The 14,950-nt window shown below is 37.7% G+C and overlaps 1 protein-coding gene across 1 annotated transcript in view; it reads right to left on the bottom strand.

Annotated features, from left to right (window-relative positions):
- Window positions 1–14,950, bottom strand: part of osbpl5 (oxysterol binding protein-like 5) — a 44,031-nt gene that overhangs the window by 15,963 nt on the left and 13,118 nt on the right. Inside the window, exons 2-3 of the mRNA XM_007228072.4 lie at window positions 813–969; window positions 142–212 (exon numbers count right to left, since the gene is read on the bottom strand). Coding sequence (XP_007228134.3) covers window positions 142–212; window positions 813–948 — 207 coding nt within the window. The 5' untranslated portion in view covers window positions 949–969. The remainder of the gene's footprint in view (window positions 1–141; window positions 213–812; window positions 970–14,950) is intronic.

Below are 14,950 nucleotides of genomic sequence, written 5' to 3'. Positions count from 1 at the left end.
ATCATCGTCCTTCAACGACATACAATAAACTCTGGCGAGTAATAAATAACAGCATGGAGTGAGTGGTCGGAAACATTCTCAGACATGCAAATTGGATGTACTGCAGATGTGATCTAATGGTAAAAACGGATGGTGACTCACAGCACTGCCAGGAGACTGGGCTGGGCTGACTTCATCTTTCAGCAGGGGCAATCCGTTCCTCTCCGACTCACCTGAGGAACATATACATGCACGTACACACACACCCACCCACACGCACAAACATTTCAGTTTCAAGTATCCACAGACGTGGAGTAAGAAATTGAGATATAAATTTATACTGTTCTCCTTCTTGAATGGACCAATAGCAATGTTGCAAAATAATTTTGAATAATATTGTTTCTTGCAGAAGGTTCTTCTATATTTAAACAATATCTGATTATATATATATACATATACACACGTGTAGTGTGACCTAGTGTGACTCTTTGGTATGCAAGCCCACCGAGCTACACCAACAAGAGTCCTGCAAGATGTCAAACGACATTAATGTTATGCATCTGTATTGACAGATACTCAAAATCAGATACTCAAATATCAGTCTTGTTTTCAAAAAAAGAATACATAGTATCCAGTAAATCTTTAAATGGCTGAGATAAACAACTGATAGAAATGGTTAATAAAAAAAAAATCAGCATGAATAGCATACCTCTTTAAAACAGTGTGACATTTGGTAATAAGAGGGAGTGTAAATAACTACAATGGTAAACATTTAGCAATGAATCTGCATTAAAGTGATGTGATCTCTAATTGAGGCCAGCAGTGGTGGATACCTGGGCTGAGCGGGTACAGCTCATTGTCCCCTCCGTAAGACAGGTTACGAGTGAGCAGGCGCGGGTCAATCTTAGGCGGAGAGGTAGCTGTTGGACACAATGAGAAGCGCCTACGGAACAAGTTCTCTTCCTTCATCCCGCCTGCCAGCCTGACAGTCTGTAGAAGAACAGAGGGACAGATCGTTCCATAAGTCTTGACACCATAAAACACCGGTTTGAAAACACACAACAGCCTGTATTTCCTTGTGCTAATTTATCTTCCTTATCTTTGCAGAACCGTTTAGAAACACGGTTTTACTGAGTCAATAAAGGAGTATCTGTATGTTTGTTTTCCTGCTCATTCCCAAGAGTTAAAGTGCAGCATAAATATTGGACAAAAAGGCTGTAGAAGTCACAAAGAACTATCAATTAGGGCTTAGTGATATGATGAAAATACTGTATAATTATATTTAAAGAAATCATTATGATACACAGAATGTATCATATTTTCATACAAACAAATTAGTAGTGACAGATTCTAAAAACACTAAAAATACTATAGTTATTTAAATAAAATGTTTTTTCTTAACCAGGAATAATCACACTTTCTGTAATTAAATGTGCAGTTGGACTGTGTTTAAGTACTGCTGTAAACTGATGTAATCCACAATAACCTCAGAGGTGTATAATATTTGTCACATTTCTAAATCACATTATAATAAATTGTGTCTTACTGCCCAGCTCTACACAGAGCTAGAATGCAGCAAAAACATTAGATAAAAATGCAGGACAAATCACATAATACTATTAATAAATGCCAGATAGAAGCAGAAATTGGATTGGGAAATAATTTGCTGTGTGAAAATATGCTCATTAGACATATTCAGTTTCATCATCTTCAGTTAATGTGATACTAGTCGAATTTTTCTGAGCCTGCTTAGTGGACACAGTGTTGTGCATGTGAGTCAGGTTATTCCAAACGTCATTTCTGCTCTTGGAAGAGCGCTATAAATAGCCTTTCTGCTGCAGTGAGGGTCTGAGGAGGGGTGTGGGAGCCTCCAAGTCTTTCAGGTGCAGTGTTACAAAACCCCTCTCTGTTTTTCCCTTGCTCTCTCTCTCTCTCTCTCTCTCTCTGACGCTGCAACAAACCCCCACTGCTTGCAACAGCCATGAATTGGCAACTCTCAGGACCAATCGCAGACCAACAACACAGCTGGAGGGTGGGACAAAGTGGAATTACGAGGACTGGATTGGCCCAGCATCTGGCTGCTCATCTGCTGGGAAGATTAAATGGCTGTGAGCAGCAGGGAGGTGAAGAAACACCCTGACCAGACGAAACAAATACACCACGTGGGAAGAGAGTGGGAAAAAAAATCTTGTTACATAAAGAGGTTTTTCTGTCCATGCTCTGTACATGTCCCTGATGTGACGTACCCTAGATAATGGAGCTGATCGCTTTTCATAAGCACGTTTACAGTATATGGCACTTTTACCAGTGTGCAAATGTCAACAAGTTTGTTGGCAGACTATGGTAGAACCGATCATAAGAAAAGGCGGGACTGATGTAATTTTTTATAGAAATGTACTCGTGCCTAATTTAGACGTAGATTTAGCATCTCAAACTATTGCTACTCATTTACAAATCATGCGGAAGAAGATTTACCATAATTTGTTAGATTGAGTGATTCATGAACAAGGTCAGAGAACAATAATCCAGCAAGTCTAGTATGTGAGGGTTACAGATACAAAATAGCTTATTAATTCATGTGCACTTAAGATGGCCACAGGGTGGGGGCACTGTCAGAGCTCACCAAATAAATAAACAGGTTCACCATAGTTGCACTTTAAGAAACATGCTAAATTTATTAAAAGAGAGAGCAAGCAAAGCTAGTAACACAGTGACAAATGTGCTAACACTCCATTCACTTGACTTTGTACTTTTAGATATGAGGCTTTATTTTCTAAACATGAGTGATTTGATCATCAGCTGAAAAACACTCCCTGTGCTGTTGTGTATAGCTTCTTATCTAATTAATGCAATTCTAGCTGGCCTTCAATGAACCATAGCACAAATAAAATGTTGCATTTCACCTTTCTGTAACTCGCAACACCAGTGGCTCAACATCACACTCTTCGACAAACGTTTTTAGTACTTGTGGACATGTCAGTTAGTAAACAGCAGCTGCACTAAACTGTCTAATACTATATACACTTGTAGCTGAGTTAGTTACATAAGCAAAGGTGAGCTTATCGAGTGACATACAGAGACAATATATTTTATAGTCCGTCAGTCACTCAAGCGGAGTCATTCACAGCTACATGATTTTAAGTTCAATTTCAGTCAGTAAGTCTTGAGCAAGCTTTGTGGTAAACAGAATGTTATTATGTTACTTGCTAAGCTAATGCTAACCAGCTTCTCTTTCCTGATTCACAGCAGTTTGTCAGACAGGCAGTTTAACAGTTATTGAAGATTGATATAAAAGTGTGCACAGGGTAAAATTAGAATGTGCTAATGTAAGCAAATTAATTTTCTATTTGATCATTTGTCAGTTTTAAAAAGAATGCAGGAGATGCTAAAAAAGTACTATCCAACTCTGTCGGTCATGCATGTTAGCTGTGTTTCTGCTTTCTAGTTTAACAGTACATCAGAAAACTGCAAACAAAGGGAGAGGATTACATAAAAAGCAAAACTGAAAGGATGCCAAAAGCTGTTAATCTATTAACCAGACCTCACATTACAGTTCCAACATCATACTGCCATATTAGCATCTACCCTGATTACAGCAAGAGTGTGTAATGTGTTTTTTTGTAAAAGTTCTGTTCCAATACTAGGCTATAAAGCCCATGGACTTTTAATGGGTGCTGGAATTGTTTATATTTTGACTGAAAGGCTGTGACCACACTGACAACTTCAAAAATAACCTTGTAAATAAACTTATCTATGTGTGTTTAACTGCAAGTAACTCTCATGCAAAAAATCTTGTGGAAAACAGAACTCTATCCTGGCAGCTGACATCTTTAATCAGTTACTTTTTAACAATGAGCACACTGAGACTGTGTCACGAGTGGCAGCCACTTGGATCATTGCTGACAAACTCAGGGAATCTGTCAAATTTCTTTAAAAATCATTAAATTATTTAATAATAGAGGGCACTGCTGATCATAAAAATAATCACATGAAAATACAGTCAAGTGTGTATATAATATCTTTAATATAGTCTTATATCTCACTGGATTTTTTCCACAAAACTGCATAACACTTTAAATTCTCAGGCTTATTATGCACTAGAGCTTAATGTGGCTGCACTCGGTATGACTGCACTTTTACATATTAATATTATTTTTTATAAAGTTTTAGAAATATTAACACATCTAGAGCTCCAGATTTTATTATTTGTTTATAAATCACACTTTTTGATATAGGCATTGAAAGTTTCTGTGTAGCAACAGATTTTTGCTGATGATACAAATAGACAAGTAACACTGAAAATCAAACGCACCACATGGGGTACCATAGCAACTGCTTCACGATACTATAGTATCTGCTTAACAACACTAAAGCAAAAATATATACTTCACCACGAAAAAGCCAGAATTGCCAGAATCAAAGTAACTCCCTGGGATAACTCAGAAAGCACCTAGCAACACAATGGCAACCACGTACCAACTCCATAGTAACCACCTTGCACATCATAGCCATCTCAGCAACATTACAAAAAATGACCTGAATACCATTTTAGCCATGTAGCAACAGACAGGTAGACAGGTAGAAGGAACCATTTAAGCTGATCAACAAAACTTTTTCTTCAGGACATGTATGTTGCCACATGATTTAAAAACTTATTTTCATAAGTTTTAAAGTTTCAAATACAGTTTAGATTCCAGCATCAAAGATCATCCTTAGAATAAAAAAATATTGGACTATATTGTCAATATATTACAATTTATAAATTACATTGTAAATTACTGTAAAGTGATTTCAGAATGTGCCATCTCTATGTGGGACGAGCTACAGCAGTCCCTACAGGCCTCAACATGTCTAGCCAACATTCAAACACAACCAGCTGCCACCATGCTTCCAGCCACATCCACTGCAGCAACATATCTTAACCCTCTCAAATAATTCTCATCAAATCTCCATTAAGAAGGAGACAGGGCACAAATCCAACACTTGCTCATTCTAAAGGACAGATGAGGAGGCATCTGCAACACAGCCAACCTCCAGTCAGAGGCCGAGACATAGACCTTTTGACCCCAACCCTTGCAGCTCGCTGGCTCCAGCTGATGTCCATCGTAAGAGGGGATTAAAACCCACTTCTCACACCAGATTTGCAGACTGGCCAGCTGACCTAGTTTAATGCTGCTGGCAATACTGGTGGAGAACTGTAGGCTAATCTGACGAGATGTCCTACACCATGTTGTAGCAATCATTTTTTCCATTCGGCATGTACATGCAAAACCCTTCAGTGGAGTGTGCAGAAAACGTCATGCTCATGGTTCTGTGCATTTCTGACTCACAATCATGAGACAATAAGGCCCATAAAAGTCAAGGTTAGTTAACAAGTGAGTTAAAGAATCAAAGAGTTACAGGGAGTGACCTTGAAACAACACAATAACATATACCAAGGACACAGCTTTTAGTACTCCTACAGGCTAGCATTACGGTATAATCAGTGCTAAAGTGTATAAGAAAGGACATTAAAGGGACACTAAACCATGAACCCTTAAAATTTGTATACACCTTTCCCAATCTTTAAAAACAGCTTTTATTGGGGTCATTTCTGCCTTTACAGTGCATTCACAGGTTTCACTGTGCTATAGGCAAGGATGATGTGTTTGTGTACTTTGGTACACTGACGAATCACAATGTACAAATCAATCAAACAATACAACCGCCTTCCTGGTGACATCCAACCATCTGTGTCTCACCACTATCGGAGGAAGACTGCTCTACCAATCAGCTCTCCCTTCTGCCCACTCCTAAACCCATACATCACCCAGTGCCCCTCACAAACTACTTTTTTTTTTTTTTCCAAATTTGAGCTGAGGGTGGAAATCAGGTTCAAGTTCTTCTTTAAAGAAACTTAGCCAACCTTAAAGGCATTAATAGTACACTAATTGTCCAAATGTCCAACCCCTTCTAACAAATGCTACTTTATTGTTCCTTATCTGGTGAAACTTCCTTTATTTTTAATATTGAGATATATTTCACAGAACATCAAAATTATCCAAATAACATATTTTTCTAAGTTTTGAGAGGAGCTGTGGTGATCAATCAACATCCTGACCTCACTAATTTTCTTGTCTGACTGCAAATAAATCCTTACAGAGATGCTACAAAATCTAGTAGAAAACCTTCCCTAATCAGTAGACAGTTACTCCATTAAAAGCAGAATAATCTCTTGTCAATACCCTTGATTTTACAAAAAACAATGAACAAGAAGGTCTCCCAGTACGTCCATATTGTGTATATCAGTGTTGTAGTATAGAAAAAGAACTGTTAAAAGAGTTAAAGTAAGGCTAAAGGCATTAACATCGTATCACAATACCATATAAAGCATTAGTGGAAAAATACAGCATGAGACTACAGAAGGTCAACTTCTAATGTGTACGAAAGTATATTCTGAGATCATTTATAGCCAAGAGTGGAGACCACTGGTTATTTTAGGTCTGCCGCATGGGGAAAGTATGAAATCCCTCCTTCATGCTAAAAATTCAGCAAAGGTCCTGTCTTGTGCTGCCTGCCTCCAATGATGTGGTCCGCCTTATAAACACCCACTAGCAGTTACAAGGTTATAAAGGTCTAGTCTGTGCTCTTAGGTTCTTTTAAAAAGGGACAGAAATGACATTTATATGTGAGAAGCAAAAAGGTTAGAAAATACTTGATGGATACATTTGGGAATATTGTAGCTTCTCTTGCACAAAACCTTTACTGACAACAGAACAACTAAATTTATCCTGTAATAGATGAGAAGAGGGTATATGCTATTGTTGAAACACAACTAAAGGGTATTTACTGATACTAGAGCTAGATGCCTGCTAAATGATAATACATGCTACCAATAGGAACATTCTGGGGCAAATATTAATTACTAGGTTGATACTGGAAAATAAATGACACTCCAATACTATCAGCCACTATTAACTGCACATTAAGTAAGTTGCTTTAATTATAGTAGAATGACTCAATATCTCTGTACATCTTAAATCCAGGGCTCTACTCATTAAAGACCCATTCCAAAATCTCAGTGTTTAAATACTCTGATCTCGCCTTCACCACAGATATCAAAACACCCTTTAATCAAAACTGACAGAATCAAAGGTTTAATGTCCTTACATGATCCAGACAAACTCACTCATGCTTTTATCTCCAGCCAGATTGATTATAGCAACACTGATTTAACCAGACTTCCTAGAAAGAGAATTAAACAGCCCCTGCTGATTCAAAACACAGCTGCAAGGGTTTTAACCAAAATCAAGCAAACAGAGCACATTACTTCAGTTCTAAAATCTCCACACTCCAGTGAGCTACAGGAAATATTTAAAATGCTACTTTAAAGAATAGAAACCCAGCAGACTCAGTAGTATTGCTCAGTTCTCTGAATACAGGTCAGCTAGTCAAGCCCATACTTAAACATAGAGTAGTAAAATTTGCTTGTTTTGTTTCTGATGCAGTTTCTTTCAACATTACACTTGATTATGTTTACATTACAAGCCCCAATGATCAACATAGATTTGGCAATATTGACCTGTAACTGTCTGTAATATAGAAAATTCTGTCCCTGAAAGAATATGATTTCTTCTTATTAAGGCACAAGATTTGAGTAAGTCTTTAGCCAGGCAATACTTATATTACTTAAATAATAATATTATTATTTTTTTACTTACTTATTTTTTTTTTAAGTATTTCTATTTTAACTTTTAATTTTTACACATGTATCAATGTAAATCCTTTGAATGATGTGTGTATATATATATATATATATATATATATATATATATATATATATATATATATATATATATATATATATATATATATATAAAAAACCCTGGAGTAGATTCTGTTATCCATGATTTCTGGTTCTTTTTTCCCAATTTGTTGGAAGATATGTTTTCTTTCCATAATTCTTTGAATTGACAATGTTGTTAATGCAATTTTGGAGATTAGCTGGAATAAGACTGTTTGTTTTTGAAGGCCAGCCTACCCTATATTTACCTTTAATTGAGTTGCACAACCACTCAAAGATAAACATGACCCAAAACAAAGACTGGTTTGAAACTCACCTGCCGCCAAAACTACAATAACAGTGACCTGTTGTTATATTTAGTTATTGTATTAAGTCATATTTGGCTCCTCACAATCAAAGAGCATTCACAGAAACATATAATCTTGCCATATGTTAGCTAAATGGCAGCCGCTTATGTGGGGCTCAGCTGAGGATAATGTTTTTCCCCTTCTTGACATGCACCAGTGTTCCACTAAGTGCAGCACATTTTCTCTTCCACCTCTATTTTCAGCAGGTTAAGAGTGTTGTGAACATCCTGCACACTCTGTTTCACACTGACCTTAATGCTTTGGACAGGTCAAAGCAAGCAAATACAAGTCTGCAAGGATTGCTCAAGACGTGACTCACCCCCCACCCCTCCACAGAGACATAGCCTACTTTCTTAGGGCAAGTGAGGTGGAAACAGCTCTTTGTTTTTTAAGGGATTACTGCTGTTTTAGGCTATTTCCTTGCCACAGAGGCACTCTAGGCAATTTAGGGTTGTGGCTGCCTCCAGGACTGTCTCTAATGGGTGTTAACCACTTGCCTTATTCACACCAAGAATTGTGTGACAAGAAGCAACAAGAGAACCTACAAAGAAACCACCCTATATCAAAATAAGAAACGAACAAAGAGCAGGATTTCAATAAAAGATGGAAATTTTCAGATATTTTCCTGCTGAAATGCAGGTGTGAAGAATAGACCTTCACTCACATTGCACTCCCTCACCAGACTATGTAAATGTACTGAAAGTATCTGACAGTAAAAGAATACAGTCAAATTGTGTTATGCTTGGAGGATTACATGTAGCCTCTTTTCTACAGGCTTCTGAATTATGCACTAACGCAAATGAAGGTCTTTCCATGGTTTTATTCTACAATCCTCAGCCATCATGAAATGTTCTCTTCTGCATGTTGTTTGAGTTTGCATTTCAAAGGTAAAATGCAAAAAGAAACTGCTGTAAAGGATAGCAGGTGACAGGGAAGTCACACACATGATGCATAGCAATTTCACTGAATAATATACAAAGTAAATAACAAAAAAAGCATTGGATTTAGGGATAAAAGAGACAGTGAGAGATTGGGTTTGTTATTCTCTATTAGTTAGGTCATACAGGGAGCATCTGCATTTGGAACTGTTTTTAATACCAAATTAATTTCAAATGGACAGTCCTTTTAGAATAAAAAGAGGGTACAGGGGATTAAGATTAAGTGCCATTCAAAAAATAAATAAATCACCAATAGATGGATGCAAAATGATGCCCAAATTTAGCTTAATCTGAGCTCAGTGTGGGAATGAACAGTAAATGTTGGCATTACACCCAGGTAGGGCTGGGCGATTTGGAAAAAAATCTTATCACGATATAGTTTTCAATATCAGCCGATATTGATATATATCACGATATAAATCAAATCTCTTTCTGTTACACTTAAAACTTTCTTTTTACTCATAAGTGACAGAGTAAGGGAGTTACGGCCAAAATCACTAGCAGGCTCAGAGCCTTGTGGACAGATCTCTTGGGTACAAGGTGCTCAGACAGCTTTTAAATGAATTTTAAAGAGTCATTATATATCCACACAGGTCCACAGGCAACTACATAAAGCAAAATACAATAGTATATCACAGTGTTCATTTTGACAGGTGATTTTGATACAGTTTAGTCTTAGTCTTTTGACTAAAATGTATAATAGTTTTAGTTACATTTTAGTCTATCGGATATTATTCGTTTTAGTCACATTTTGGTCTAGTTTTAGTCTAAAACATTTTGGTCATATAAAAAGTATGTATTACATATGTTTTACTTTTTCTATTTTATAGTTCTATGTTGTTCTATTTTATATTTGTTGTTATCTTGCACACCAAGCATCTCAGTGTCTCACTGAGTTTACACTGCAGCCTAAAGGACCAGAAACAATGAGGATTTTTCCACTGGATACCCAAAATGATTGTGATCCAGTTTAACCCCAGAACTGCTGTGATAGAGAAAATCCCAACACACCCATTTGAAGAATAAATAAGCTTATAAATGCTATATGTTTGCTGGCTGGCTTTCAACTTATCAGATCATAATGGTCATTTTATGATAACATAAAACAGCTAATGCGACCAAACACCACATCACATAAACAATAACAGTTGTCTGACAGCTCAACTACAATTCAACTCCATGTAATGAACACTGAGAAACACTATGCTGTGTCTGCTTCCTTTTACAGTCTCCAACTAAAAGATAAAAAAAAAAAAAAACACTGCCTGGTGACTTTCACCTTTACTGCCCTTTCCCAATGATGCATAGCTATATTTGTCCTGCCACCCCAGGGGTTATTGACTGAAAAAGAATCAATATGCTTTGGCTGTGGACTCTAATGACCATGTAGAATCCTACGTACATGTAGAATCATCTTTCCTCTCAAACTGCAGAGACCATTGCGTTTGTTACAGGAAAAACTTGTATTATAAGTGAGAGTGACCTGGACAGAGAAGTGAAAACACAAGCCTTCCCCTCTTCTTCCTCTTTGACAGGCTAATGTGACCAGCTCCGGTTTGCTCCGCTCTGCTCTAGTCTGCTCTGTCACCACTGCTTCCTCTACACAGAAGTGTGTGCCTCACCAACCAACACACCTATTGTTAAAATGAGGGTGGCTGTTCCTCTGAGGCTTTAAGCATCAGGCTGTGACAGATACTAAATTCTGAAGAGATTAAGCTGGAAATTTTATTAAATCCAGCACTACTGACAATCTGCCTTATCACAACAGACCTCTCAAACTCACCAAATGTCTTACATTCAGTGCTGATGCCACCCTGGAAGGCAATCAACTCCAATCGATACGTTACATCACAGCCAATACAGAATCTGAGCAGCCATTCAATGGGGACAAAAACTCACGCACAGCAAGAGGACAACTTTTCCATTAATATAATACTGCAGTAGCAAAAAACATGCCAAAACACAAATTAATCTCATGCAAGTGCAACCTAGGGCTGCACTTGGGGGAAAAAAACTGACATTGCAATATTTAGTTCTGCTGAAATATATATTGTGATATTGATATTGTGATGAATGAATATGGTCAGGTATAATCTGCCTCTGATAGATACATATTGGAAAATAAGAAACAGCAAGTAGTAGCAAGTTGTATTGTGGTTGGTGTGGCACAGTGGATAACACCACCACCTATTTGTTAGCTATCAAATCATGTGGGAGACTGGGGTTCAATTCCCGGTCTGGGTGACTATGCTGGGCTACACCATAGGAGTCCTTGGGCACGACTCTGTAATGGGAACAACCTTGTAAGTTGCTCTAGATCAGGGGTGTCAAACTCATTTTGGCCGAGGGCCACATTGGCATATTGGCTGTCCTCTGAGGGCCAGATGTAACTTATAAATGTAAGAAAATGTAACCAGATGTAATATAAAATGAATGTAATTACTATTTAATGTTAAGTAACTCTCAATATATTATTTATTCAATCAAATATTACAGTTGCATGGAAAAAATGTTAGCTTGTTGCTCTATTAACATAAATCCTTTTAATTTGTCATGTTATGAAATCCAAAAACTCCATCAATCAAGAACCAAACTATTCAAGTGAATAGAAATGACATAAAATACAAGTTATATTAACTTTGATCAAAACGTTTGATACTGAAATAAGGCTTAATAAATATAAAATAAAAAATTGTGAGCTGTTAAGAACATGACAGATTTAGCATTTCCTCAGATTTAGCAGTTCCTCATACAACCACTAGTCGGAGCTGCAGCTGCACAAGCCCGCAGTCTTTACTGAGTCAGAGCTACAGCCCAGCCACGGGCTACAGGGCTCAGCTGAGCCAGTCTGGAGCGTTTTTAACATTTTTAAGTTCTTCCGTGTATGAAATAAAGATTTTTAACCCCACTAACCGGATAATACAGTTCATCTTTCAGCCCAAGCAGCTAACAGTAGCAGTTTAAAGCAGCCATCACGGAGTCACTGCTCGGATTACATTATAAACAGGTCAGTTAGCGCGCTGCTAACCTCATGGTGTTTATAACTACGGAGTTTAGTGGACACACCACGGCGGCAAGGTTAGACTGTTGGGCTACTGAAGACTATTAAAGGCTATTGGAGGTTATTGAAACGGTTATTGGGGGCAGAAATCAGTAAAGGCTGGTTAGATAAGTGATTCACGTCTTCGTCCTTTGCTGTGGTGAAACTGCGACTAGCGCTGTCACAGTGATGTTTATTAACGTCATTAAAACATATTTTGTCAGCTATTGTCTTATAAATATTTACACATAACTTATATCTCTCCTAAATGGCAGTAAATATCTCTCCTAGTGGCAGTAAGCCGTAACCTCGCGGGTAATACAATCGACAAGCATTGTGGGAAATGTAGTTTTTGGTCAAAGAATGCTTCTGACCTATTTATTATGGACACTAAGATTTTACAAGCTCTCGCGGGCCACATAAAAGGACGTGGCGGGCCACATTTGGCCCGCGGGCCTTGTGTTTGACACATGTGCTCTAGATAAAAGCATCAGCTAAATTCTATAAATGTAAATGTAGCATGATGAGTTCAGTGTAATTTGGGACAGTGAGCATTCTGTAATGTGACTATTGCACATGTGCACATTGTGATGACAATGTTTAGAAGATATATTGTGCAGCCCTAGTGCAGCCTAAAGCTAAGGTCACACTAGACTTGTGCAGTTCACATCACCTTGAGAATTGAATGTGACCTGAGCTAGACCACATGCCTGATCACTAAATACTGCTGAATTTAGGTGCTGGTAGCACACAAACGTTAATTAACTTGACACTGATGAGTGAACAGTGTGGCACAGCCAGGCACAAGACAACAGTGTAGACACATCATACCCGCAAATACTGCTCGTTAGGGGTGTAACGGTACAGAAAATTCATGGTTCGGTTCACACCTCGGAATAAACCCCACGGTTAGGTGCAGTTTCAGTATGTTCTGGTACGGTTGGTGGAAAAAATAAAGAGGATGGGCATTTTGTATAGCTGCACCTTTATTAACTTCATAATAACAAGGAAACTTGTAACGGGGCTCGAGCACTTTTATTAAATTCTTAAACCAGGGTTCTCTCCTACTGTTATCATGAGAGGCTCAATCTTTGGATTTTGTTAAAACAAATAAACAGTGAGCATAATTGTGGCGCTTTATGAAGAACAAAAACAACAGCATTACTTCACACTCTGCCTGTTTATTAGTTTATTTAGAGCCACAGGAAAGAAATGACTGCTCCTCATGTTAAATCCTAGGGCTGGCCAATTAACTGAAAATGAATCGTAACTGACATTCAGAACCTCTAACGAATGTAGTCTGGTGCATGTCCTTTTTTGTTGTTTTTTTAATAATAGCACATGAATAAAGCGGACAAACTCATACAATCTTTAATTTTGCTGTATCTACAAACTTTGCTATTAAGAGACCACTTTATTGTAGGCAGTACAATTTAAATGTCATTACACCTCTTATAATCCACGAAAAAAGGCTAGACATACTCAATTTTGTGAATTCTTGCTAGCCACATTTTTGCTTTGAAGAAAATAAATAGCCCAGGAGCCATAAACATTCATAAACATTTAAAGAGATTACAAACCACCTTTACATAGTGAATGATTAGCTACTACATAAGCCACTCCTTAGAAATCTATGTCATGTATACAAACCACACTGTGGTCAGAGCAAAAATCTGGAGTGCCATTCCCTAATGGGAATGTCAAAACATTCCCTTTTCAGAATGTAAACAACATTCCCTTACTTTTTCACTGAACATTAACAGTCTGTTTGTTTGTCGGTAGTTTGTGTTTTCTTGCCTTTAAATGTTTAAAATAAATAAATGGAGAAATCTGTCAAACATGCCTGGAGAGAATAAAGCCTAAACAGGAAGAAAGAAGAAGTAAAATAACAGTTCAATTTAGGCAATACATAATGACTGTGGAGGAAACTTAATCTGTGCTGGCCTGCCCTCCTTATTTAGTCTATTGGCAGAAGGGGAATTTGGTGACAGTCCCCCATTCAGAAGACAGAACAATGGAGCGGGTCTGTGTCTCCTCCAGCTTTTAAAAAGACCACCTCTTCTCAACAGAAGCAAGACAACACTTGAGTACAGCTAACCTAAATAAGAAGTGAAGTGAAAGTTATTCCCATGGCCAAAGGCAGAAGGAGGGAGGAGACAGTAGGGGGAGGTGAGGTCAGCAACGGCGTCTAGCCTGCAAACTCACTTTAATGTATGTGAAGCTGCCTGAATGATATTGTGCTCTGTTATTCTGCAGGCGGACCTTGTGTGTGATGTTTATGTGCATAAATCTAGACTTCTCCCAGCACACTTCTCCTCGGCCGCCTCATTTTAAAAACAGCACACATGTGTAGATGAGATCTTTTGTGCACATTAGATCTTTCTGTTCTTTTAAGGTTTGTTCAAACTTGGCATGTTTGATCTGATTAACATGAACCCTGGTGTGATAGCTCTGTTAGTGCTGTTGGAATGTTGCCATCTTAACTCTGGTGTGAATGGATGTCCGTCCAAATACAATCCTGTACTAATACTAACATTACTGCATTTAATTACTTTTATAATAATGTCTGCAAAAACTGACACACATACCTAATTTGAGGATTCTCTCAGATTTGCTGATTGCACAGCAGGAATATATATTAATGCATTACATCAAATCACATGGCACCAGACTGGGACTTGCAACTTGCCACCACACTGACAAATGTTCTGAAAAGAAGTGAAAATGTAAAATGTAATAATTTTGCATAAATATGACTCCAGTTAGTCCTCGCAAGCAATCTCTTGCCGTTCCACCTAAGTTACACAGTGCCTTACAGTACCTTTTGTCTTACCCAGAGTGGAAATTATAAAAACAAGATTTT

This window comes from Astyanax mexicanus, chromosome 2, assembly GCF_023375975.1.
Source record: "Astyanax mexicanus isolate ESR-SI-001 chromosome 2, AstMex3_surface, whole genome shotgun sequence".
Lineage (NCBI taxonomy): Eukaryota > Metazoa > Chordata > Actinopteri > Characiformes > Acestrorhamphidae > Astyanax > Astyanax mexicanus.
Note: the sequence above shows the minus strand (reverse complement) of the source record. Positions and strands in the feature narration are given on the sequence as shown.